Here is a 26,766-nt window from a genome sequence, read left to right on the forward strand (position 1 = left end):
AGGCTGGGCCAAGGGACAGTTGTACTGACTTTATTCCCCTTCACTCTTGTCCTCACCCTCCTGCTATCCCCCACGCACTTGGGCCCCAGACACCAAGGGTCCACACACACACCCGACACAGCTACCTCTGGGCCCCCAATGAGGAGTGCGGTGGCAGCACCTGCCAAGTTCAGAGGCTGAGGCTCTAACTCCAGCCTGTGGTCAGGGGGCTTGAGGCCCACCTCATCTCTCTGCTCACCTCCAGCTGGCCCAAGACCAGGGAGCCCAGGGGGAGCTGGGGAGGGGGCAGGCCCAGGTTCCAGACCCAAGTTCTGGACAAATGGGCTGAGAAGTCCATCTGGACTGAGGGGCACCCACCCCCACCCCCTCCGCCCTGTACATCTCTAGCGGGATGTGATGATCCCCTGCCCCCTTCCCCACAGGCCCTGGGAAGTGGGTATGACGCCCCAGTCCCCTTACTCCAATATCCAGGTGCTTGTTAATGTCTTAAAAATAAAAAGGAAAAGGAAAAGCTGGTAAAACAAGAACCCCTACCCATACTGGCACTGCTGAGGTTCCATTATTGCTTCAGACCCTTGTGATCTGGCTGGAAAGGAGCTCCCACCCACACTGGCCTGAGGGGAAGAGAGCATTTAGCACCAGGGACCAGGACTCCTGACCCCACTGGGACAGGGGCCTCCCAAGAGAGGGCTTGGCCATGCCCACCCACAGCTACAAGGACCATTTTGACCAGAGCCCAGGCTGCCTGCTGTCTGGATCCCCACCCTCAGAGGAGAGGTGTATGAGAACAGGAAACCCAAATCTTGGGACAGGGTTTCAACACCAGCTCCCTCCACAACAGCCATCTCCAGCCTTTGCTTATCAAAGTGTGGCCTCACGGGGACCTGATCTGGCCAGCCCCCGCATCCCCCCTGCCCTCTCCCCACCCGGCTCACTCACTAAAGCTGTAGTGGGGCTAGCTGGTGACAAGACCACCAGTCCCCATGGGAGACCCTGGTGTCAGCGACAGGGGGTTGGGGGAACCCAAAGGGGTCCAGACCTACAGCACATTGGGGGAGATCAACTTTTTCGGGGAAAACATGAGCCAGCTCTGAAGAGCTGCCAGGCACTGGGACCAGAGGTTAGAAATAGCAAGGAAGAGGAGGAAACAGAGGAGGGGGGGGGGGGGACCCTGAGGACGTCATGGAAGCCCAGAGATCAAGGGGTAGAGGAGAGGGAGCTTTAATAAAGCAGGAGCCCGGAACCCTCAGCCTTGGGGTAAGGGAGCTACACGATTGGGAGCCTGACAGGGAGCCTTCCTCCCTCAGTGAGGGGCCCACCTTCTCTCTCCAGAGGACAGCAGGGGTGTCTGAGGGCATGTCTGTAGGCTCTGGCTTGCACTACTGCCACGGCCTCAAATGCAACTAGGCCAGGGCACTGCCCGCTCTGTGCCCAGAGAACAATCAGGGCTGTGTAGCTTGGATTACGAATCTCAAATCACTCGGGCTTCTTGGAGCTGCCCACATCTGTACAGAATAAAGTGCTTCGTTTATTGATGATTAAAATGTCCCCAGCCCCCACCCCAGCGCCATGGGCCTCACAAGGAGGTCAGAGGGGTTCCAACCCCCTCAGCCCTTGGGCTGATGGGGCCCACTCCCCCCCTGCCCCCTGCCCCTGTCCCCCTTTGGGCTTACCCACTCCAGCCATGCTTGGGAAGGTGGTGGTGTGGGGGTAGTCGTGGGGGTTTAAGGTGCAGAGTATAACAAACAAAACCGTATAAACACAAAAGGAAAGAGCTTAACTAGGAAACATGTAGCTTATGGAACCTTCCTCCCCATTTTAAAGGCAGGAATAAAGACGTTAAATGACAACAAAAAAGGGTGTCCTATTAGTGCCAGCCTCGTGGGGGCAAGCATTGGGCACAGGCTGGGGCTCCCCCAGAACTCCTGCCCCCACCCTGGGCCCTGAATGTGCAGGTTCCTCTCGCCCACAGTGCTACAGGTGCCCTGCCCACACCGCAGAGGCCCAGGGATGCCGGGTTGTGGCCAGACCTAGGAAGATGAGGCCTCTGCCTTCAGAGCAGGGATGGGGACAGACACACACACACATCTCTGGTGTGGGAGAGACGACCAGGGCAGCTGGTGAGGGACAGGGTGCTCTGTGAACAGCAGCCCTGCCCCCTGCCCCACTGATAGCACCTTGAAACCTTAAAACATTTTGTCTATGCCTCCTTCTCAGGGCCCTGCCCCTGGTGTTCACCCATTTGCAGGGACTTCGACTGCAGCCCTTGGGATCTGGCACTGCGGGAGCCAGCCCGTCTGCCCACCCAGGGCCTAGCCCCCAGCCCCCTGAGGCCCAGCGGCTTCTGGGGATGTCTTCTCCTGGACTCAGGGACCTCAATGCAGCCTGGTACAGCTCAGGGTCCCTGTGCCTGCTGCCAGGGTGGTGGGCGGGAGAGCAAATGCCTGGGGTCCAGCCCCTGCCTACCCCACTGCACACGGTGCAAAGCTGGGTCTGCAGCCTTCACACTCCGCCACTCCCTCCACAACACGCTCACAGGCATCCAGACTCAAGCTCTGTGCCTCAGTGTCCACAGCCCTCAGACTGGGTCCACGACTCCTTCCGGGGGTGGGGGGTGGCTGGCACTCCAACTCTTCCCCAGACTCCCCAGGATGAGGGGGCAAGTTGGGGTGCACAAGGGCGGCAGAGATGAGCCACCGAAGCTGACCCAGGCTTGGCTTGGCCAACCCCCCTCCGGCTTAGGCATCAGCAGAGTGACCCGTCACACCTGCTCCCCAGCCCCTCCCTCCCTGCTGTACCTGCTGCTCCAGCACCCCCCTCACCTGGAGGGCGGTGCTGGTAATAGTTTCCTCTCTTTTCTTTTTCCTTCACTTCCAAGAAAAAAAAAGTAAAGGCTTCAAGGAGTCACTGAAGGGGGGGCCCTTGGGAGTGAGGTGTCCTTTCCCCACGCTGGGGCCACCAGCCTGCAACACCCCCAGGGCCAGGGGCCTTGAGCAGCGTGTGTCCGGCCGCCTCTGGAGGTGAGGGCGGCAGTGCCAGGCCAGTGCTGCTGCCCTCCCACAGGAAAGACGAGAGGGCGGGGTGGGGGGTCCCTCCCAGAGGCGCCCCCCGGGCTCCAGGCCCCGCGCACGCGCGGTTCGGCAGTCAGTTGTTGGCGCTCATCCTCCCGCCGGAGTTGGCAGTGGTGGGGAAGAGTGGCGGTGGGGGCGGCAGGTGGGGCGGGGGCGGCAGGGTCTGGGGCAGCCCCGGGAGCAGGGGCAGTGCGTGAGTCGGAGGCTGGGTGGGGGACAGGCCTGGGGCAGAAGGGGGGCCGTCGCTGGCCAAGGGGTGACTGACGCGGAAGCATTTCTCCTTGTGGGCCTTGAGCATGTTGGAGAAGCGGAAGCGCTGACCGCAGACATCGCAGGGGTAAGGCTTCTCGCCGGTGTGCGTGCGCCGGTGCCGCTTCATGTTGGGTCGGCTGGTGAAGCTCTTGCCGCAGATCTCGCAGATGTATGGCTTCTCCCCTAGGCATTGGCGACGGGCACCGGGGAGTCACTGAGGAGTCCCCAGACCCCAGCTCCGCACCAGCCTCCCCGCGCCCAGAGAACCATAGCAGGGCCCAGCCCCGGCATCCGCAGGGCCTCCCTACCCTGGGAGGCAGGGAGGACGGCACCGAGCCTCATAGAGAAGGGCAAACTGAGGCCCAGAGTTGAGAAAAGGGGCATGGCTGGGGCCACCCCAGGCCTCCGGAGCAGGACTGCGAAGGGGTCCCTCCCTGGAGGCCGCCATACCTGTATGGGTCTTCATGTGCTCGTCGAAGTACTGCTTCATGTTGAAGTCCTTGCCACACCACTGGCACATGAACTGCTTGTGGCCGATGTGGATGCTCATGTGTGACCGCAGCTGGTACTTGTACTGGAAGCGCTCATTGCAGTTCTGAGGGTGGGGGGGAGGGTGAGGCCCAGGGGCAGAGGAGGGAGCAGCCTTCAGGAAGGGAAGCGCCTGCCTGTGACCGCAGGGCCCAGGGAGGACACACACACCGGGAGGGGGTCCTGGGGTGGGGCAGCACACGGGCAGAAGAGAGGCCAAGGGCAGGCAGGGCCCAGGCGGGAACGGAGGTCAAGAAGTGGAAAAAGGCCACAGAATGGAGGGAGTCCTCATGCTTAAAGCTGAGCTCCCCCGCCCCCCCGCCCTTCTGTCCTTCCTCCTTGTTGGAAGACCTGCCCCCCTCATCCCCGTCCACAGCCCTGTCTCTGCTCTGAGATGTTCCTCTCTCCACCTCTCCAGAAAGCCCACCCCATGTACCGTTCCGGCCCAAGGAGACTGCCCACCCTGAATGCGTGGGGGTTGCGTTGGAGCTGGGGTGGCAGAGGGTGGGGGCCGGGGGGGGGGCAGGCAGGTGCGCATCCAGGTAAAGATGGAGTGGGAGGCAGGGGCCGCAGACACCAGGGTGGGCCCCCCCCTCTTTCTGAATCCCGGACTCCACTCCCCACAACTCCCAGGTTTTTAGGCAGCTGCCGCTCCCGCTCCCTGTCCGTCCAGGTGGCCCCCGGGGCAGGCAGAGGAAGGAGCTCACCTCGCATCTGAAGGGTTTCTCCCCAGAGTGCTGCAGTGAGTGCACTTTGAGAGACATGCTTCGTTTGAAGGACTTCCCGCAGGTCTCACAGGTGAAGGGCATGTCCTTGGTGTGGGCTGTGGGGCAGGCCATTATGTCTCAGGGGGACGGACCCCCATGGCTCCTCCCAGGGGCTCGCTGCCTGACCACCTCCCACACAGGGCCTCCCGGGAGGCCCACCTACTTTAAGGTCTGCTTCAGAGCCTCAGTCCAGGATCTGGGGCTGACTTCAGGGTGAGGGCTCTTCCCTCTGGGCTACGTCTGTCTGTCTGCTCTCAAGTCTGGTCAGACTAGCATGGAGGCCCTCATGTTCTTCAGCCTCTGGCCAAGGCTGCTTCACTCCCAAAGCTTTGGGGAGAGACTGAAGGACTCCCAAGTAGGACTGGCCTCGGCTCAAACCCTGGCCCGCCACTGGCTCCCTGCACAGCCTCTGTGGGCCTCAAGCATGCCCTTCTATAAAGACAGGCTAGGAGTGGTACTGAACCTCAAAGGTGGGCCTTACAGGGGTGACACTGAGCAGTCCAGAGGGAGTTAGCTGTGCTCCCCTAAAACCCCGGAGAGGTGAGGACTTAACGAACTGTTCAAGGAAGATCTGGGGGGAAATAACTGGAGCCAGAGCTCAGAGCTGGGGAACTCGAGCCCAGGAAGACTACCAGTTCTGGGTTGCTCCCCATGCTCCTGGCTGAGACCTCGAGCCTGGGGCCCCAGCTCCCAGGTGGTTGGAGAAAGGGGGGAGGGCCTGGCCAGGGCCATATCTCCCTTGAGCCCCAGGCCCCAACTGGGCAAAGAAAGGAGGGGCACCTGGACACCAGACTTCCAGCCAGGCCCACAGAGGGGAGGGACAGCCATGCCCGAGGCAGAGTAACCCAACACACACTTGGGGGGGGCCTCCTTACTGTGTCGCATTATCATGGGTTGCATTCAGAGAAGCCCAAAGCCCTGTGAGGGCCGGAAAGAAGGTGACAAAAAAATGAGAGGCACACCTGTCCTGAAACTGAGGGCCTATGTCTGCCCATACGTCACTTTGCGTGATTTAGGAAAAGGCGCTCCTTTCCCTGGTGGCCACAACCCCATGCTGTGGCACATAGTCCAGTTAGCAGTGTGCCAGCTGGATTCTGGTCCCCGTCTGCCATCTTGTCCAGGAACCCTTGTGCAACGTGCAACCTGCCCAACTATACATGGTAGTCCTGACCTCTGCAGCCCTGTCCCGGCCACGTTTGCCACTGCAAGCAGCCTCCCCAGGCTTCACAGCTGAGAGGGGCCTTTTCACGCTTTCACACCGCCCTTGGATGGGAAGTCCTTCCCAGCACAGCCAGCAGCTGGCCGAGCTCTGACCCCGGGCCCCATCCTCTCCCGGCCTACTCACCAACCATGTGCTTGCGCACGTGGGCCATGGTGTAGAACTTCTTCTCGCAGATCTCACAGGAGAACTTCTTCTCCGCATAGCCATGCACGATCTTGTTGTGCTCGTGGAGGGACCAGAGCTTCTTAAAAGCTTTACCACAGGTCACACACTGTGGGGTAAGAGGACTTTAGGCCCCAGGTCCTGAGTCAGGACCGTGTGTGACCTGGGACAAGCTGCCCCTCTCTGGACCTCCGTTCCTTCACCTCACCTGTGCCGGCGAGAGAGCCCCGGATGTCCAGCGACCAGCCAAATCGGATGTTCTGGGAGTTGGGGATGGTAATCCACCCACCCAGGGCTGCAGCCTGGGGCCCTCCCCCATCCTTGAACCGAACAAGGGTCAGGGCCCTCCTACACGAGGAAGCCCCTCCTCGGTGCTCATTTTAACAAAGCATCTCTCTACTGAGGGGCCATGGTAACAGGTCTGGCGGAGCTGGGGCACTACCTTTGCTGCCTCCCCCTGGGGGGACCCAAGCCCTGACCCTGCGGATCCTCGAGGAGATAGGTGCCAAAGGGCCAGGTGGGGGAGACTGTGGGAGGTACCAGGCCCCACGAGGGAACGGAGGGTGGTGGGAACCCTGGGGGCCCCCCTCCTCCTCCTGTCCTACGCATCCCTGCAGGACACTCTTCCAGAGGGCTGGAGTAGGTCAGGCTTGGGCAGAAATGGGTCAGGGCGCCCAGCTCAGAAGAGGCACGCGCGTCTTTCCCCTTCAGGAGGAAGGCTCAGGTGTGTGCAGGTGGACAGTCAAAGGGCTGCCCAGCAGGCAGGCACGTGGGAACAGGTGCAGGAGGGTGGGGCAGGAGACCAGGTAACCCCCGGGGAACACTTTCTCCACAGGGCCATGCAATTAGCAATTAGCTCAGGCAATTAGCGCCGGCCTACCTGCTGCCCCATCAATCCCCTCCCACGTCAGAACAAGCCAAAAGCAGCCAGGCTGGCCCTGTGCTGCCCACACCCTGAGAGGCCAGGCTGGCACACAGGCTGACCCGGGGCCTGGCCACCAGCCCAGCTCCCCTGCTTGGCCCCAGCAGCCCCTGCTCTTCCCAAATTTCTCATCCAATCCCTCTTTCCAGGCCCAGGCCAGCTGGCATCTCCAAAGCGCTGACAGCAAGCAGGGGCTTTCTCCTGCCCGGTCACCCCTTGTTCCATTCAGCCTTTGTGGCAAGTGGAAATGGCGCCCTCTCTGGGCAAACCCTGCCCCGCTTTGTCTGTCAAACCATAAATGGTGGTGGACCTGTTGGCCTTCCAGCAGCCCTAGGATTTACTAAAACACGGACTCATCCCTCCTGGCAGCTGGCTATCCGCCAGTCTCAAGTACTCAGACAACTCCCTCCTCTCATCCTCCAAAGCCCATGCTCCCCTTCGCCCCTCTGGCCAAGGGTACTGTTTGTTTCAGTCCTATCTGCACGTGTCTCCACACGCCAAGCCCGGTTCCGCCCGCCTCCTCCAGGAAGGCACTGGCATTATCCCCACCACCCTGGGCCTGGGCCAGCTCCAGGGGCCAGGGGTAAGTCCGGCTTCCCCAGCCTGTCTGTCTGGGCGACGCAGGCAGCACGACGCGGGGTGCCTGGCCTCAGTGGCCGTGTGGCGTCAGCGGGCCTGCTGCCCGGCCCTGCCCCACCCCCCCACGGAGCCGGCGGGGCCCACCTGGATGTTGCGCTCGCAGTCTGTCTGCCGGTGCAGCAGCAGCTCGCTCTCCAGCAGGAAGCGCTTGCCGCACTGGTCGCAGATCTGCATGCGGCTGTGGGTCACGTTCATGTGCTTCTCCAGGTACCAGCGGTTGTTGAAGACGCGAGGGCACTTCTGGCATGGGTGGTGCTGCTTCTCTTCCAGCTTCACCTTGGCCCCCAGCCCGTCAGTGGCCTGTGGCCCTCGGGCCGGCGCAGAGGCTCCCGGCGCGGGCTTGGGCCTCTTCCCACCCCGTGGCCTGGTCTCCTCAGGCTCAGGGGGGCCCCGGCGCCGGGCGTTCTCTCGGGACCGAGTGGCCATGCGACCGTGGGGAGGGGGCTCTGCCCTGCTGCCCCGACGCCCCGCCGGCCCCTGCCTGCCCCCTGCCTCCCCCTCTTCCTCCTCCTCCTCCTCCTCCGAGCTCTCTTGATCCTGTTCACTGTGCCCTTCCTCTTCTTCCTCCTCTTCCTCCTCCTGCTCACTGTGCCCTTCCTCCTCATCTTCCTCCTCTCCCTGACTGCCACCCTCCTCTTCCTCCTCCTCCTCCTCCTCTTCCCCTCCACTGCCACCACCCTCCTCTTCCTCCTCTTCCTCCTCCTCCTCCTCCTCCTCCTCTTCCTCCTCCTCCTCCTCCGAGTGTCTCTGCAGCCCGTCTTCCCGCCCCAGCACCATGGTGGCCGGGCCCGGGGTGGTGCCCGGCTTCCCCTCGGGCCCCGTGGACACGTGCAGAGTCTGGTTGTTGAGGTTCACCTCCACGATGATCTGGGACTGCTCCCGGCGGCTATAGGTGCCAGAACCCCCTAGCTCTTCCTCCAGCCCCTCCCCGCCCTCCAGCTTGCACAGGCTGCCAGGGGGCCCACCGGCCTCTTCGACACCACCCTCCTTCTCCTCCTTGAAGAAGGGCTGGGCTGGCCCAATGGCAGCAGGCACCGTGCCACCCGCGGCCCCTGCCCCGTCCTCGACACGCACAGAGTAGGGGTCAGGGCCCTCGCGGGCATAGATCTTGGGCAGACCTGGGGCGTCTGCCTCCTGCTTGATGTCACAGTAGTAGGGTGGTGCGGCCGGGGCGCAGCCAGTGGCCGGCTGGGCCAGGGCCACGGCGCTGGGGCCCGGGGGGCCTAGGGAGCGGGCATCCAGCAGCTCCTGGCAGGACGCGGCGATGTCAGCCATCTGCAGCAATGAGGCGGCGCTGAGCACCTCGTGGACGTTGGCCGCGTTGACCAGCAGCTTGGATGTATAGATGAAGTTGAGGATCTGCTGCAGGCCGCCGGGCGCCAGCGCCTCCAGGGACAGCTCCACGCGCTGCAGCTGCTTGTTCTGGGTGAAGAGGGAGTGGAAGAACTGGCTGTAGGCAGCCAGCACGCCCTTGTGTGCCGGGAAGACGCTGCGCTGGGGCACCAGCACCAGGTCCACGTCGCAGAGGTCAGGCTGGAAGAGGCGCTGCTCATTCAGGCGGCCCATCAAGCAGGCGAAGTGCAATGCCACGTCCTCCACCAGCGAGAACTCGGCCGCCGGTGAGTCTGTCGTCTTCTCAACCAGCAACTGCGGGGCACAGGGCACAGGTCAGGTCAAGGTCAGCAACCTGGGCAGCACCCACGACCGGGGAGGCAGCCTGCCCATCACTCCTGGCTCCACATTAGGGAGAAAGAGCTGAGGCTCAAGCAAGGATGCGGGGCGGGGCTGGGGGGGGGCGGGACCAGGACTCAAGCCCCCCGAGCCAGCTGCCCCTTAGAGCTCAGACTCCAACCATGACCTTCGGCTCCTGGGTTAGTAGGTTAGCTTTTCTGGGCCCCCAGCGCTTCCCTGCAAAACGGGAAGTCATCCTGGACAGGGAAGGGGAAGAGAAGGAAAGAGGAAGTAACAGGGACTAGGGTGACCAACTGTCCAGGAGTGCCTGGGACCTAGCGGTTTCCTGGGACGTGGGGGTTTTCTGTGCTAAAACCAGGGCCGATCTGGGCAAACTGGGGCGAGGTGGTCACCTCAGACACAAGCATTGCTTCAGCATTTCCTGAGCTCCGTGGATTCTCTCCCTCATACTCACTCACATGTAGAAATAAAACCATGCCTGCCCAAGCCCAGACACCTCAAGAACGAAAGTCAGGCTCATTAGCTCACCGCTCAGCCTCTGGCTGCTACTGCACCCTGGGGGTAGCACCTCAGAAACCCCTCACCTCACCAGCGGAAGGCCTCAGGGTCTGGGCCTGAGGCCTTGCAGAGGTGGAAATTCTTGTGAAGAAATCCAGGCCCAGAGCCCGGTCCCACTGTTCTGCTGGAGGAGGCTGGTGGGATCTAGCCAGCCCCTTCTTAACGGGACCAGTCTGCTGCCCATGGCCTCAGGACTGGCTGCCAGCAGCTCCCCCTCACACAGGGGTTCTGTGGGGGTAGAAGGACAGAGCTGTGTTACCTGTCCACTGTGCTTAGAGACAGGAGCCCCCCAAGGCTTGTCCTAGACCCTCTTCCCTCTAGGCCCCCAGACCCCAGGTCCGGTACGGTCCAGGCCCGGAGGCTCTAAGATGGCCCCATCTTGGAAGTCACACTACTCTGAAGCCTCAGAGAGGCCCTCAAAGTCTGATGGGTCAGGTTATCAGGTCCTTGGGCCACATCCGGCACCTGTGAATTGTCCAGAATAAGGGGCTGGCTTAATCATCCCTGGCTCTGCCACAGCAGCTTCCCCAAAAGGTAGACAGCACACAGGCAGGCTGCCCAGTCCCGTGCATAGGTCAGGTGCACAGATGTTCAGTTAATATCTGCCGACCACCTGCCTGGCCGGACCAGCTCCACAGGTTCCAGTTCGGGGCCCTCCTCAGGCCCCGTTTAGCTGGGTCAGAGCCGCCTGTATTTGAGGGTTACCTTGCCCCACTGCCGACAAGCCATCAGCTCCTCTCCCCCAATCACCTCCCTGAAAGCCCTGGGATGAAACCTTGGTTCCGTCTATCCAGAGCTCGCCCCAATGCCCCAGGACAGTCCTTCCATTGATAGGGCAGCAGTGGGTGGGCCCAGTCTGGGCTCAGGGGTGGTATCTATGTTCACCTGTGAGAATCTGCCCCAGGCGTCAGGATGAACCTCAAGGAGCCACAGGGGCAACCTGCTTCCAGATCTGTCCTGAGCCCCACCCTGCATATCCAGGGCGGCATCCACCCCATGCTCTCTCAGATCCCAGTCTGGCCAGACTCTTGACCATGGAGACCATCTTCCTCAAGTTCTCCCACGCCTCCTGCCTCCCAGCCAAGAAGCCAACCATCTGCCCCTCTGTCTCGGGACTGCTAGCCTGTCCAGGCCTGGCCAATCTAACAGGGATATGGTGCCAAGTCCCTCCCATCTCCCTCCTCTGACTCATCCTGATTCATCTTCTGGGACCAAACCCTACTGCACGGATGGGGAAACCGAGGCTCAGAATGGAAGGATCCCACAAGTGAACAACAGCAGAGCCCCAGGACTTCCAGCTCCTTGCTGAGGCCACCCCTTCCCTGCTGGATTGGACGCCACTCCATGTGGATGGATTTCTCGGCTTGCAATGACTTAAAGAGCAGTAAGAGGCTTCTGGGGAACCTCAGACTCAGGGGACCAGCTGTGCTTCCCTAGACCCCACCACTACCCTCTGCAACCTGTGGCCTCCTCCCCAGAGCTGCTACCACTTGCAGGTCAGTGAGGGGTCAGGATGCAACTTGGGTTGTAAGAGGGCCCCTAAGGGCCACCAGGGGCCAGACAGTGGCAGAAGTGGCTTGGATAAGGGCTTGTTAAAGCCAGGCCTGTTGAGGGGAGCACATCCTAGGCCACATCCCCCTTCCCAGAATGCCCTCCGGTGCCTACCTGGCATTGGGAAAAAGGGCAGTGCCCGACCTTCCCATGCACAGACCTGGTCCCAGGGCCCTCTGGCCTCAGCAGGAAAGGAGGGGCTGGCCTGGAGGGTATTGGTGCCCCTAAAGACGCTATTCCCACAGCAGTACCCACCCCCTCCCAAGCCAGTACCACCCTGCACCCTTGAGGGGCCCGAGAAGCTCACAGTCAGGAACCCTCTCTGGACTTAATTGGCAAGGCACACCCATCCAGCCTGAGTCCATAACCTGTCAACTACCTCGGCAGGGCTCGGCCACCCCCTTGCCTGGCACCTCCCATGCAAGGCCCACAAGCTGCGCCTGCCTCCCCAGCCAGATGTGCCAGTTCCCTGAAACTGCAGACATCCCTCCCCACTGGCTGTGCCAGCTGCAGCCAGGTGCACTCCATCCTCAAGTCCAGACCAGGTCAGCCTATTTAAGATACAAGACCAGGGAAGTGGTCAGGCACTCCTGTTGCCCTCAAACTCTCCCGGCAAGCCAGGCTGGGGATGGGGGGGGGGGGGGGGGGGAGGGCGGTGGGAAGGAGCCCAGGTGCCAGGGACACCTGCCGAGACTGCTCACCAGGGCCAGAGCCTTCTGCATCTGAGGGATACCCTCTCTCAGCGCCATGAAGCCTCTGGCTCCCTATCCTGACCTCCATGGAGGCCCCGGGATGAAACCTGGGCTTGCATCGGCACCCCCCCCCCCCACACACACACCCCAAACGCCCACGACAATCTTTATTGCCGGGTAACCATAGGTGGGGCCCAGACTGAGCAAGGGGGCACAGGTTCATGACTTCCAGGGTCCTCTTTTTGGAGAGGCGGTGTCTGTGTCAGCCTCTTCTGCGTTCATGGCCCCACTCCTTCCCCAGGAAACAGGCCCAGAGAGGGCAGAGGACTGGCCCAAGGTCACACAGTAGTCTGGACCGGAGCTGCGGACGTCCCGCCCCAACACACCCGGCTTGGCCCGGTCGCCCCAAATCCCCAAACAGGGCGGCTCCAGCGCCCACGTGGCCCGAGGCCCAGGCGGGAATCCGACCTCCCCCCTCCCCCCCATCACCCAGTCGAGGGCGGCGGCGTCCCAGGCTCCGAGAAGCGCCCCCCTCCGCCCGCGCCTAGCAAGACTTCAGCCTTTCGCGCCTGGGCCCCCACCCCAGGAATTTAACCCCCTCCCCGCCGAGGGCCGCGCCGTAGCGCCGCATTCCCGGCCCGCGGGGACCCGGGAGAAGGGGTCGGGGAGACCGGCGAGGGGGAAGACCCCTCCAGCAACTCCACCCTGAGCTGGCGGGCCGTGCGCTCGGGAGGGCAGAGCGGGCAGGTGGGCGGATAAGCGGGGGGACAGGCAGGGCCTTGCGTACCATGGTGCCGTGGCGCTGGGGGCTCACAGGGCCCCGCGGGATCGCGCTGCCCCCGGCGGCCGGGCCGGGGCCGCTCCATGAAGCGCCGCGCTGGGGGCCGCCCCCGCGCAGGGCCCCGCGACCATGGCCCCCGGGGGCGCGGCCGGGCGGGCGGAGGCGCAGGGCCGCGGCGAGTCCAGCAGCCGAGCAGCTGCGGCCCCAGAGCCTCGGGCGCGGCGGGCGGGGGGCGCGGGGCGCCGATTGGAGCCCGCGCGTCAGCTGGGGCCGCCGTCTGGACGCTTAAAGGGCCAGGCCGCCCTGCGTGCCGGCGGGGGGCGCGGACACGCGTGGTGTGCGCGGTCTCGGTGCAGCCTGCTCTGCCTCGGGCCGCAGGGGACCCCAGCCGGGTCCCACTGCTCCCATCCTAGCGGATGGGCCCCGGCCTGACTCTCTCGCGCCGAGCCCCCTTCTTGCCGGGAAGTTCGTCCGAGAGTCTAATCTCGGTGCCTTCCAGCTGCGCCACAGAGGCGGGGTCGGAGTAGGAGGCGGCCCTGAAATGGGGAAGCTGGGCGCGCCCACTCCCCAGCTAGCTGCAGAAATGCTTCCACCTGCTCCCCTGAGCGACCCCAGCTGAGAGACCGAACCCCCGTACCCCAGCCGCGCTCACCACCCCCACCCTCTGGCCTGAGCTGCTTTGATCTGAGGGTGAGTCTAGGATCTCCAGCTAGCCCTGCCCCCCACACCCCCCTTCCCCAGGGCATCCCAGAGCTCTTTTTACTCTGTGCTGGTTGGCCCATACCTACCTGGTGGCCTCCTCTGGATTTCCACAGGGCAGGGGCCCAGGGCAGGAGATGCAGGAACCCGACCCCAGCTGCAGCGACCAAGCCTTTAACGGTGGCCGGCCCAGCACTAGGGAAACGCAAGATGAGAGGAGTGGGGGCCAGAGGCCCAGGCCCCACTGTGCCCCTCAGCCGTGTGACCTGACCACTGCTGAGTAGCCTCCCTGCTCAGTCTCTGCTGGCCTGCGGAATGCTGCTCTGGCACGGACACCAGTGGGGGCAGGGGGCTAGCTGTGCTGGCAGGAGGCTGCAAAGGAACGCTGCCAGGCTGAGCAGGCGGCAGGGTGGGGACCGCAGGGCGCTGGCCTGGCAGGGCCCAGGTGGCGGCTGGGCCACCAGGGTGGAGAGGGGGCCTCTGTGGGCCTCTCGTGTGGCCCATGTCATCATTCAGGGGCCTTTCTGTGCCCTCGCCCCACCCCAAGCCGGCTGCTGCCCCGTCTGGGTCACTGTGATAGTGCCCCTGTCCTGGCAATACCCACACCCCTCACACATGTGCCCTCGTGCTTACGCAGCAGCCCCTGCCCAGCTGTCGCAGTATCCCCTGGGTTTGCCATCTTCCTCATGAGTGGGCAGGGTCTCTGGGGCCTGCTCAGATTGACTTGGTTCTGGGTGCCGGGAGAGGGAATGGAACAGAGGCAAAGATCCCAGGGCAACACCGTCAACAAGTCTGATGGTCTTTTGCAAGACCTCCTGCAAGGGCCTCCTGACGCTGGGGCCAGGGAGAAGACATCTCAGGGGCAAAGATGGGGGCGACCAAAGAGTGCCAAGAGGAAGGGGAGGAATGCACATAGCTAGATGCAGCGTGGGAGAGACCCCGAGTGAATAAAGACACGGGAGGAGAGGTGGGGGCACAGCTGGGGACATGCCCCCAGAGGCGGCCACTGCAGACACCCTGCGTTTCTGTGGCCATGGTGGGTGCACAGCCAGCTAGCTCAGCTCCCAGAGGCTTCAGGCTGAGGCCAGGCCAGAGCCGGCCAGCATGTGGGACCAGCTGGTCACCTCAGGGCTGCTTTCTGCCTCTTCCTCGGTTCCAACCCGCTTCCTCATCTGATTCAGTGGGTCCTTGCACTGACCTGGGAGGGGGCAAGGGATGGATTGTGTACCCATTGCTTGGATTAGGACAGTGAGGCCCAGAGGAGTACAGATAATGCAGCCAGGCACCAGTGTCAGGAGCCAGGGAAAGGGGAGGCTGGGAGAGTGTGGCCTCCCCTCGGGCTGGGAGGATCCTGGCAGAGAGGACTGCACGAGACACCCTCATGGGTCCACTGTCTGCCAAAGCTTGGCAAGGGGTGTGGCCAGCCTAAGTAACGAAGGTGGGGCCCCTGGCCCCTTTGGGATTGGCTTTGGCTGTGGCGGTCAAGCCAAGGAGGGGCTGGAGTTGGGGTGAGGAGAGAGGGAATGGGGGCTCAGTCTCCCTGAAGACCACAGCTGTTTCCCTCTTGCTTCTCTGGCCTACAGCCCATCTACTGGGGAAGCCCGAGGGCGCAGCCAGCTTTGGGAGAGGCTACTGGCACTTGGGTCACATGAGACTGCAGCAAGGGGCTGTTTGAAGAGCCCGGTATGGTGGGCTCAAATGGGGCCACCCAAACTGTGCGAGGGCAGTCCCCAAGCTTGGCTGGGGACACCAGGCCCACCTCTTCTGATCCTGGAGAGAACAAACAGCCCAGAGGTGGTTGGGGGGATGTGTGCACGCACACTTGCACAGCACAGGACTCAGCCTCCCTGGGGTGCAGGAGGCTGTGTAGCTGCCGTAGCTGGGATGGGGAAGGACAAGAGTGGACAGTGTCAGAAAACCGAAGGGGATAACCCAGCGTGAAGTCGGTGGGATGGAAAGGGATGTTCGAGCTACCCACCAGAGGCTGACCCAGGGCCCTACAGGGACATGAGCACAGAGCTCCGAGTGTGGAGTCGGGGGGTGTTGCCCCTGTGTTCTGCCTCCACTGAGCGCCACACTAATAGGCTACAGCTGCCGGGGTGGGGGCCTAATTCAAACCAGCAGGTTGCCTCGTTCCCTCCTGCTGTGTAAACGTCATGGCCTTGGCATGCCTCACCAGTAGCTTCCAGGATCCTCTCCCTCCCTGTTGGTTCAAGGGACTGTGGGCTTCTCATTGGTGACTTGAGCCTGGCCCTCCACGTGAAACCTGTGGGCTCCTACCCTCCTCCTGGAGGCGATCCCAGGGCCCGCGTCCCCGGGCCTTTGATGTATGCTTGGCTCTAAGCATTTAATTCTCCCTACTTCCCAAGAGGGAAGCCTTGGTATCCCAGATTTTCAGAGGAGGAGCTGAATTATAAAGGTCAAGCAATCTAACTAGTTAACAAACTAGAGAGTGGCAGAGCAGAACTTGAACCCAGAAAGTCTGGCTCTGGCCCAGACCCCTTACGGACTATACCACAGACTCGTTGCTCACAGAGATCCTTTATCTCTTCAAAATAAAGTCAAACTAGGCTGGAGGCATTGACATTAGTGGGGTCTTTGGCAGCCTTTCTCTGGGAATCTGGCCTGCTGGTAGAGAAGTTAGTTGCAGGAGGACCCGGGTAACCTGGGGCTGGGGGAGTGGCAGCCCAGGCCTCCATTCCCTGTAGGCCCTCTGGGAGGCCGACTCCTCTCCAGACGGGTCTGGGAAAAGGATGGGCACCACGGATTCCCATGCCCAGTTGTGCCAGTTGCGCGCACCCTCTTTTAGGGCTTATGAGCCGAGGAATGGGCAATCCACGTCTTCTTGGTGCAGATGAGCCGTCAGAGGCCCAGGAACAGACAGGATGCGGGGGTCTCTCCTGCAGCCTGAGGTCACTTTCTTTACCTTGACTTCCTCAGGGCTCTATGCAGGTTCAGACACAGCAGTCCTCAGGCTGGCCTGGGTCCTGGGGCCGGGCTCTGAAACGCAGTTCAGCCTGCAGAGCTGTGAACGGTGGGCCCAGGGTCTCTAAGGGGCAGAAGTACTTGGCCTGGAGCTCGGCACAGCCCCACTCCGGCCTTTTGATTCATAGGGAGAAGAGAAAGGGGCAAGGGCACTGCGTCTGCCCTCTACTGAAACCTTTAAAGAAAACAGACCGTTAAAGCCTCCTGCCCCTTTGTGTGTGTGTTGTGGCAGTGTGCTCCCCTGGCCTCACACACACACAGCATCAGGCACTGACTGGAGCTGCCCGGAGTGGGTCCTGAAGACGAGCAGGTGCCCTGTTCTTCCAGGGCACCCCCTCCCTACCCTCCCTACCCCTGTCCTCAAAGGACTTCTCCCTGCCCAGCAGGATTCCTCTCAGCTTGCTTCCCAGCTCAACCCCTCACAAGTGCTGCATGGGACTTCTTTGTAGAAACCAGCAGAGTCCAGGCTCTTCTAGCATGTGAGGCATGGCTTCCGGGCCTCACCTAGTCAGCTAGTTTGCATCACCTGCGTGGCAAGTTTCTCTCTACACGGACTACGGTTTCCTCTCCCTTCCCAACAGTGGTGTCCAGCCAGTTTTCACTTGTGATAGGGGCATTTTTCTTGAATTCTCTTACCTCCCATTTAACGCCCGGCTAATTCAGAACAGTCAAGGCCAAAATCCTTGACACGTTTCCCCCCAGTGCTGCCCAGCTGATCAAAATGATCACTATCAGAATGTGAACACAATGCTGGAGCTCACTAAAAAGGAACCTCACTTGGGGATTTCCCTACAGTAAAATGACTCTGAAATTTTCTTTAAATTTTAATGCATCCAGATTGGACTATTGTCAGGGATTGCCTGACTTGGGGGTCTACTGTTAACTCAATTCTGAAAACTGAATCTCTGCAAGTCTTACTGTGAGAAGTTATGAGGTATTCACTAAGAAAATACAAATTCCTCGGAGTCCCGAGGAGAAAAAAGTTAATTGTACTTGCCCTGCAAATTCTCATGTGGACACTAAAAATATCACCATGAATGTTTTCTCTAAGAGCCAGTGCTCTGTGCCTAGTGAACTGGCAGAGAGGGAAGTGTGGAGGCTGTGGGTGGTTTAGTAGGTAAATGTTCTGTCCCCAAGGCAGCAACTCCCAGAGAAGATGGGACATATTCCTTCCTCAGCAAAGACCTCTGTATGCAGGTCACCTCGGCTGAATGACAACAACGGAGCTGGAGGAAACCTGGAGTTTGCAGGGCAAGAGAGACCAAGCACCATCCCGTGTGCTTGGTACATAAAGCACCATCACCGAGCAGGTGCACCATCTGGGCAGGTGAACATCTCTGCCTGCAGTGCCTCTCCGGCCCCACCTCATGCCCCGCCGATACTCAGCCGCCAGATGGAAACGGGCAGCAGAGACGAAGTCTCTTTGCCGCCTGGCTCAGCAAAGAGACTCAACATTTTCTTTTCCATTTCGGAAAGATTACTGGAAGTCTGGACGAGTAAAGAGAGATGACACAGGCACAGATTTAGACTAAGTATATATTTTAATTTCTACAAGGTCCCCCTTTTCAAGTTTTAGGAACATTTAAATGAAGTGTATACAAATTAGACATTGCCAATATGTACAAAAGTATTCTCTACAGTTTTTGAACAATACCAGCTATATCATGTTTCATTTGCAGTAAACGACATTACAAAAACAGTCCAATAATGCATTTTCTATTAAGAAGCACAATACACAACATAATTAAATTTTATTAAAAAATAACTTAAAATACAGAACAATCCCCTCTAGGCAGAAAAGCTGTTTCTGTAGTTCATTCAGTAAACACACAGTTGAATGCTACGGCTGAGGGCTGTTCTTGTCCATGGAAGAAACAAATGAGGCTTCCAGGGCCCACCTTGTTGGGATGAAACTCCAGCGCAATGGGCAGTGATCGTCTGTGGTAGGTGGGATTCTGAATGGCCTGCGCCCCCCCCACTCCATGCCCAAATCCCAGGAACCCGCGCCTGTGCAGTCACTCCTGTGATTATGTTATGTTCTATGGCAGAACTGACCTTAAAATAGGGAGACTTGATCAGTGGGCTTGATCTAATCACATGAACCTTAAAACAGAGGAAGAAGGCAGAGGGATGGGAGGCGTGAGAACATGGGCCATTGAGAATTTGAAGATGGACGGGAGCACGCGAGAAGGAATGAGAGCAGCCTTCAGGAGCTGAGGCAGAAGCCTTCAGATGACAGCCAGCAAGGAACTGAATGAACTTGGAAGCAGATTCTTCCCCACAGCCTCCATAAAGGAATGCTGCCCTGCTGACCCTTGATTTCAGCCTTGTGAGACCCTGAGCAGAGAATCTAGCCACACTGTGCCAGACTCACAAGCTACAGAACTGTGAGCTAAGAAATAGGCGTTGTCTTCTGCTGCTAAGTTTGGGGTACTTTGTTACACAGCAGCAGAAAACAAATACATCGTCCAAGGGTAACTTTTCTTAACCTAATTAGATTTGGCAGTTTGTTGGGCTTCTGAATGCGTTTTTTTTCCCCCACTGAATATTACAGGCAACTTTTGAAAACCCTTCACATGAATCACACATGGTTTTGTGTTTACTAAGAAGTCCGTTTATTTGACTTGGGTCCTGTTTTCTAACGTACTCTATCAACCTGGCAAACAGCTGACCACTTAACCCTGTTTATGAACCTTTTACGGATGACCATTTTAATATATCCAAGGTCTCCCCTCCACCCATCCGAGGCTGTCAAATCCCTCCAACTGAGGGCTCTTTCCCACTTCCCAGGTACCCCTAGCCAAGGCCTGGGTTGGGTTGGTGCAGAGTTCCACACCCGACATCCAGTAGGATTTTCTTCTGTGTAACTGATTAAACTGGCACTAAGGTGATTAAGTACACTTGGGGGAAAAACTCAAAAGATTTAAAAAAAAAAAAAAAAAAAAAATCACACCAGTTTTTACAGGTCAAATCCTTTTTGGAGGAACCACCCCAAACCGAAAATGTGTCATCTGTGCTGTCGTGCACACCCTCTTCCCCTGTGTGATGTCCCGGACTTCCTCGTGTCGTGCGAGGCTTCACCGAGTCAGAGCGGGTCACGGCAGAAAGAGGAAAAACATGCTGGTGCTTAGAACAGTTCAGCTGCTGTTGTGGTATCTCTCTCTCTTACTTGAAAGACTTAAAAGCTCTGCCAAGTGTCTCCAGGATGGTGGCAGTGAGGTTTTGGTGGTACTTTGAAGTCCACTCTTCAATCGACTCTTCCCGAGGCACACATGTCAGTTACGTGCAGCAGCCCTGAGCGGCCACACAACCTTCTGGGTCAGTCCTGCCTGCTCCGGAGGACCCCAGGCCACACCTGAGCTGGAGAGAAGCCCTCCAAATATTTAAAGTGAATACAGCTCAGAAGGAACGTTTGGCGCCAGTGAATTAAAATAATAATAATAATAATCTCTCTTCTAGGAGATTCTAACGTAAAGTACACGTAAAGAGGCACCAAAAGGTACCGAGCACCAAAACATGAACTGGAATAGAATTGTTTCTACAATCTAAACTCGTGATAGTGTTCATTAAAAAGCACATAAAACATTAGGTCCTTAGGGACAGTGCAGGTACACAGTTAAGGCCGATTTATTCTTCTGAACCTCACCTGCCAGCCGGAGTGGGCTGTATGATGACCACTTTTCCCGATCCTCTGAGACAACCAAGAAGTAAGGAAAGAATGAAGAACTCCAGAGCCACTGCCTTATATTCCTGGCTACCATCAAGTATCAATTCTGGGTGGTTTGTTCTTAAGAGCACGTATGTATGAGACTGTGTGATTGGTACATAAATATTTGGCCACCTTTAACAGTTCTTCACAGTTCTATGCTTGGCAGCATATATGCTAAAACCTGAAAAACGGGCAAAAAGAATCTGTATTCTAAGGAATACATGAGATGGAAAGAAATCGTCTAAAATAATATTGCAAATGATACTTAAATTTCATGATTTCTTGATTCAAGAAAATGAAATTCATTTCCATAGTTGGCTACTGTAAAATGTGGCATAAAAATATTTTTAGGAGACATATCTGTATTTTAAATTCTGTGTACATGTAAATGAACGATAACAATTAAGTGCCTATTTTTGAAACTTATCTCTAATATTGAAATAGAACAACAGACTGCCATTAAGTTTCTCCAACTTTTAAGTTACCAGATATTTACAAATAAGATATAACTTGTATAAAAAAAAAGGGGGGGGGGGACATTTTCAACTATATGTGCTGCTTTCACTGGGGCTCCGGTGATGAGAGTAACTTCGGTCACTTTCACTGTCAGAGCCATAAGATCTACAACTCCTGTATAACAAAAGAAATATACAGACACCTTTTAACTTCAACCCTTTGAATTCCTCTTGAAGCCTTTTTTTTTTTTTTTTTTTTTTTTTTTTTTTTATGAGTGGCTTGAAAGCAATACTGATGTGGCAGAGCACAGTGGGTGGATGAGTGGGGTCTTGACTGTGGCAACAGTGTAGACTTTTCAAAGACGTTTTAAATGACAGAATAGTAATATCAACGTTAAGATAAAGAAACATCGCATCTTGGGAAATTACTTGAAATCCACTCATGCAAATGAGCAGAATAATTTTCCATGTTACCCAAACTGAACATCAATATTTAATGAGACCGAGGAAGCAAGGGATAAAAAAGGTACACAAATAGTTTCATTAAAAATATGGAAACCAAGGGGCGCCTGGGAAGGCTCAGTCGGTTAAGCATCCAACTCTTGATTTCAGCTCAGGTCATGATCTCATGGTCGTGAGATGGAGCTCTGCATGGGGCAGCTTAAGATTCTCTCCCTCTCCTTCTGCCCCTCCCTCCCTCACTTACCCCTCACTCCAAAAAAATTAAAAAAAAAAAAAAAAATGGGGACCCCATGAGGGATGTGGGAGGAAGGTAGGGCAGCTGCATGCAGATAGGACCTCTGGGAAACTAAGTCAAGAGGACCTGGCAATTGTCACCATTCAGTTATTTTGAAAAAAATTCAGGGAGCCAGTCACTTTGCCAAATGCTAGGACATACACAGTAGACCAAGTATAGTTTCCTGGGGCTCAAGGACAGTACAGAATAGTGGACAAGACAAATAGGGCACACGGCAGGGAGGTGGGGGTGGCGTAACTCAGGGTGAACAGTCAGGGCGGGCCTCCTGGGGCAGTGGGTTGCAGCTGAGGCCTGTGGGGTAGGTAGGTGGGAATTGGCCATTTCAAGAGGCGTGTGTATCTCCAGGCAGAAGGAAAGGTTCTAGCACATTAAAGGAGGGAAGACAGAAAAGCCCCAGCTGGAGCTGGTAGGTAGGGAGGCCTTACATGCAATGCTAAAGAGCCTAGACCTGCCCTTCTGGCAGCAGGGAGTCCTTCAAGAGTGTCAAACAAGGGAGGTGTTTAGATTATACCGATATTCAACAAGGATCACTGACAGTAGTTGCAATGAATGGGAGAAGGGTTAAGACCAAAAAAGCAACTAGGAAAGGGACACCATAAAAAGTCAACACAAAGACTCTTACGGTACCAGGCAAAATATGTTACATAAAATGTAATATGTGTAAATATCTGTAATATATAAAAATGTTTTTACTAAAAATTGATGGTATAAACCTCAACTCTGCTGTTGAAGCAAATGACATTTTAGTATACATTTTTTGATTAAAAAAAATTAACAAATCTGTTTTGCTATTTTTAGCAACTAGCCCTATTTAAAAGAATGGCCCATGGTTTAGGTGACCTTCTCTCTTTACTCCTTGCAAACTATTCAAAGATACGTAAGTATTACAAGATCCATTTTGGATTCACACATGTAACAATACCCAGCAAACCTGACCCGGCAACCCTTAACACAACGGCCACTTTTATTTAGTAGCTGCCTGTGGATTGCTGAAATTCGAGAAGAGAAAAATACTTCTGTCCTCCCAAGATTACGCTTTCTCTTCTATTAGCTGTCTGTCACCTCATGCACCAAGTGCCCACAGTACCGTGCAGTGCCCTAAAGGAGGGGGACCCACCTGGACCGCCTGCTGTAACTTCTGCCTCGGTGGTAACTGTCACTCCTCTGGCTCCTACTTCGACTCCGACTCCTGCTATAGTAGCTATCGTAAGTGTAGGACCTGCTTCAACAGCAACAACACACACTCAATTTTCCCACTCAGATACTTATATGCTTCCATTTCTTTTTATGACCTGATCAGTGTTCTCGAAAACAAGGGCCTAGACGACACTGCGAGGACACAGCTGCACAGCAAGTACTGGAAACACTGAACAATTGCCCCAGTCAGACTTACCATAGTAAAAAGAAAAATGTTCATTTATTTTCTGCATTGAAAAATATCACGAAGTTGACACTGAGTTAAGTTTGAATGAAGGTGGTGGATCTTATTAGGCAATTATATCCGATAAACACCTGCCATTACAACTGGTCATCAATGGTCACTTTTGACACTAGAGTACCATGGGCCAACAGATAAAAGCTGTCAAAAAGACCTCACGTAGATAGGGTAGGATTACATGAGACAAATACAGTATCTACACTTTTCAACAGAATACAGCACTTTTGAAAAGGAAGTGAAGGGTTTTATAAAACAAGGCTTTTCAATTCCGCCCCCACAAATGGTTCCCCACCCCTTCCGTACCTGGACCGACTGTGGGGGTCGTACGAGCTGCTCCTGGATCTGCTCCTGCTGGATGTCCTAATATTAATCACATGAGGGACCATCATCTTGTGGGTCAGGACAGGCTATATAAAAAATCTAGACGTTTCTTTGCCCACCAAGGAAAAAACACAATGAAATCCAGTAGCTGTATTTCATTTGTATATCAAAAGTATGTTGTATTTTTTAAAAGCCAGGTTGGTTATCATTAGAAAGCTCATGTCTTATTCAATTCTTCTATGAGATGCACATAACGAAAGTCTCTGGGGAGGTTCGAACTGGGTGGGGAGGGAAGGGTCTGCACAGGTCAGACGTCTGTAAGTAAAATGAAGCTGCAGCACTGGAAAATGCCTGAGAGGCAAGAGGGTTTCAAGAACGTGGAAGAAATAGAGACCCGGGGTCACCCCCGACACGCTTCATCTTGTGGCCCCTGTTAACAAATCAGTCCTCCTATCCCGATCCCTAGTCCGAGTCAAGAAAGAGGTGACTGCAGAGGTGAACTAAGCTTAAGGAAGATGTACTGGAGGTGGAGGGAGGGGGAGCTGGCGGGCAGGGCCTCTTTTAAATATTTTTACCGCTTCTCTTTCCTCACTCTGATAAGATCACATCCTGAGAAGAGCCAGTGAGAATCTGACAGTTCTTAGAAACAACTGGACGAGCCAACAGGCCTGTCTAGTATTCAACAGTGACAGGATTCTTCTCAACAGCTCCCCCACTCTGCCTGCGCACGCCCTGAAGAGCAGACAGGATGGAGACCACACGGGAGGGCGGGGTTCGCGAGCTCACCTGTGGCTTTTGTAACTGCGGTAGGAGCTGCTCCGGCTTCTTGAGCGGCCTCTGCTGTACCACCCTCTGCTCCGACTTCTAGAGTAGCTTCTTGATCTGCAATTAAGAGTGAAAAGGCACAATTATATGAACTCACCTTGCTGTTCAAGGCCTTACTAGTACAGTGGGAAGGGGAAAACACAACAAAAGGAAAAGTCTTTCATGGAACTCTTCATTGTGGGTGTGCCAGTGGTAGCTTATGAACAGTGTTTAAATTGAACAGAATGGAATAAACCAGAACAGGCTGCCAAAGGTGTGTTCACTGGAACCCTATCTGTAATATCGGAAGAAGAAATAATCCAACTCTCCATTAATGACAGAATGGGGGAAAAAATTAATGCACAGATATACAGCAGAATATTCTAATGTAGGAAAATGACTGAACTACAGCTACATACATCAACAGAGACATCTCCTGGAACTTAATGTTAAGTGAAAAATGCATAAATAGAACACATGACGTATGTATGTATAAAGATCTTTTTGAAAACCTACAAAAACAACACTGTATACAAATAGAAACATCTCTGGCAAAACTGAAGAAAAACAACAAAACTATAACAAAAGTTTAGAATAATGTTCAACTTTAGAAGAAAGGAGGATAGGGATATATCAGGTATGTCAAAGCTCTATTTTTTAAACTAGATGACATTTTAAATTATTTATTTATACCTAATCATTTTATTTTTTTGTATCTATTTAATACAACAAGGAACTTATTAAGTAGCACAATTCTGCACCCCCCCAGCCCGCATTCACTTGGCTCCCCACCCTTCTCCCCCAACTTTATACCTGTCATTTAGGACAGAACAATACCCCTATGTCTAGGCTGCTATGTAACATTTTCATAGTTTTTTTTTTTTTTTTTTTTAATGTTTATTTTTGAGAGAGAGAGAGCATGAGCAGGGGAGGGGCAGAGAGAGGGAGACAGAGGATCCTAAGCAGGCTCTGCACTGACAGTGGAGAGCCCGATGTGGGGCTCGAAATCACAAACCACGAGACGATGACCTGAGCCACAGTTGGACCCTTAACCGACTGAACCATCCAGGCACCCCCTCATAGGTTTTATTTTATTCACTATGTACTTATGTTTTGGAAGACATGATGTGCTTCCAGTTTATCTATAAGAAAATGGAACACACTGTCTTCTAGTAAGACTCCCGTCATTTATTCAACCATTTTTTTTTTTCAATTACTCAACAAGTATAGAGCAGACTCTGTGAGGTGACTAAAAGATGAGTAGGAAGTAGTTCCCGACTTCAGTGAAGTCACAGTGTGGTTAGGGGAGTCAGGGCCAGGCGAGTAACCAAAACAGGGAGGCTGTCCAGTCTATCAGCTGCATAACCTAAAGCAAATTCCTTAGGCTTTCTAAGCCTGTCTTCGTTTCGAAGATGAAAGGCCAGCCACTCCAAAGGCAGCAGTAAGAAGCTAAGTGAGTGGCCAGCATCAACAAGAGCTCAGAACTGCTGGAGTGTGAATGAGAAGGCAGACGTTGAGCAGACAGGGAGCCAAAGTAGCTCCATAGCTGACCGCACCTGGCCTATGAACCTAGAGAGAACAGGCCAGGATTCACCAGCTCTCCAGGCCTGCTGCGAGTCAGGGCAGGAGGAAGAAGGGCCCACAACACAAGCATGGAACGGTCTGAGAGGGAAGAGGAGGACCACCGGCAGGTGCCAGAAGAACGGAAAGGACTGAAAACATGCCCTGGCACTCATGCGAAGTACCTGAAAATAGCCCGTTAGGGAGAAGCAGGGAGGGACGGCACAGAAGGCAGCCTGCAAGCAACTAAAGAGTAAATGGGGCACTGTTACTACAGACGGCACGTACTGGTTCCTATTTTTAAAGAAATCTGGGTGGGAAAGGGAAGATAAACAACTAGAAAGGGGAAAAAAGTTCTCGAAGATTCTTATGTTTTAAGTTCAAGTGATGAAGACCAAGCACAATAATATATTAATGGATAGGAGTAACTAAGAGACAGTGAGGTAAAACCGTGAACTATTTATAAAGAAAATTTAAAAAGGAATACAAATTACTAACTTCATGCCACCATCACTAATTTTTTAGTTTGTAAAAATTCTCATTCTCTGCACTGTCTATGCTGACCAAAGTTACAGGCAACCTGAACCAAAATACATAAATCTAAAGATGATCGGTCTTGCCATGCCCCTCCCCCAATCCTTGAATAAAGATCAACTAGATGCAGGTCTTGGGCGGGTAACTTTGCTTCTCTGGCCCTCACCTTCCACTTGTGTAAAATGGAGAGTTAATGATCTCTAAATCCTACACAGTTCTATATGTTCAGGATTCCCTTCTACGGCATCACAGAGAGGTGGGAGAACAACACACACCTTGAAAGAGAGAGACTTGCCATCTACCACGGCAACTCATCTCTGTTGCCAAAGAGCTTTAGTTGATTAAGCTAATAGTTTTTTTTTTAAGTTTATTTATTTTGAGAGAGACAGAGACAGCGTGAGTGGGGGAGGGGCAGAGAGAGGGAGAGAGAGAATCCCAAGCAGGGTCCGCACTGTCAGCACAGAGCCCGATGTGGGGCTCAAACTCATAAACCGTGAGATCGTGACCTGAACTGAAAGCAAGAGTCGGACGCTTAACGAACTGAGCCACCCAGGCGCCCTGAAAAGCTAATAGTTTTTGACACTGAGCCCAAATTTCTTCCCCTAAAATCTCCACTTCCTATGCTCCCGATCTGCTCTCTGGGTCACACAGCACAAGACTTCCCCTC

The 26,766-nt window shown here is 55.6% G+C and overlaps 2 protein-coding genes and 1 long non-coding RNA gene across 8 annotated transcripts in view; 1 reads left to right on the forward strand and 2 right to left on the reverse strand.

Annotated features, from left to right (window-relative positions):
- Nucleotides 1-14: 14 nt before the first annotated feature.
- On the reverse strand, nt 15-12,995 carry ZBTB47 (zinc finger and BTB domain containing 47). Its single transcript, XM_019418849.2, has 6 exons — nt 12,844-12,995; nt 7,648-9,210; nt 5,964-6,111; nt 4,559-4,674; nt 3,774-3,918; nt 15-3,506 (listed from the first exon to the last, which is right to left on the reverse strand). The coding sequence occupies exons 1-6, from the start codon at nt 12,844-12,846 to the stop codon at nt 3,145-3,147; spliced, it is 2,337 nt and encodes a 778-aa protein (XP_019274394.1). The 5' UTR covers nt 12,847-12,995; the 3' UTR covers nt 15-3,144.
- Nucleotides 9,907-26,228, forward strand: LOC128777344 (uncharacterized). Its single transcript, XR_008422637.1, has 2 exons — nt 9,907-11,309; nt 23,803-26,228. It is a non-coding gene; the product is annotated as an uncharacterized LOC128777344 (long non-coding RNA).
- NKTR (natural killer cell triggering receptor) overlaps nt 18,044-26,766 on the reverse strand; it is a 62,376-nt gene continuing 53,653 nt past the window's right edge. For 3 of the 6 annotated variants that reach the window (XM_019418839.2, XM_019418843.2, XM_053903927.1), the window contains 4 exons: nt 23,988-24,083; nt 23,184-23,240; nt 22,560-22,664; nt 18,044-20,860 (listed from right to left, as the gene is read on the reverse strand). In XM_019418839.2, coding sequence (XP_019274384.2) covers nt 20,773-20,860; nt 22,560-22,664; nt 23,184-23,240; nt 23,988-24,083 — 346 coding nt within the window. In that variant the 3' untranslated portion in view covers nt 18,044-20,772. The remainder of the gene's footprint in view (nt 20,861-22,559; nt 22,665-23,183; nt 23,241-23,987; nt 24,084-26,766) is intronic. The other 3 variants (XM_053903926.1, XM_019418840.2, XM_019418841.2) reach the window with 3 other exon arrangements.

The sequence above is a fragment of the Panthera pardus genome, unplaced genomic scaffold (genome assembly GCF_024362965.1).
Source record: "Panthera pardus isolate Hobbes unplaced genomic scaffold, ASM2436296v1 HiC_scaffold_16, whole genome shotgun sequence".
NCBI lineage: Eukaryota > Metazoa > Chordata > Mammalia > Carnivora > Felidae > Panthera > Panthera pardus.

Excerpts from the sequence above, each read along its gene's own strand:
- ZBTB47 (XM_019418849.2), bottom strand. Across the intron at positions 3,919-4,558 it reads AGAAACCCTTCAGATGCGAG|AACTGCAATGAGCGCTTCCA; the intron begins GTGAGCTCCTTC and ends CCCCACCCTCAG. Across the intron at positions 3,507-3,773 it reads GCACATGAAGACCCATACAG|GGGAGAAGCCATACATCTGC; the intron begins GTATGGCGGCCT and ends GCCAATGCCTAG.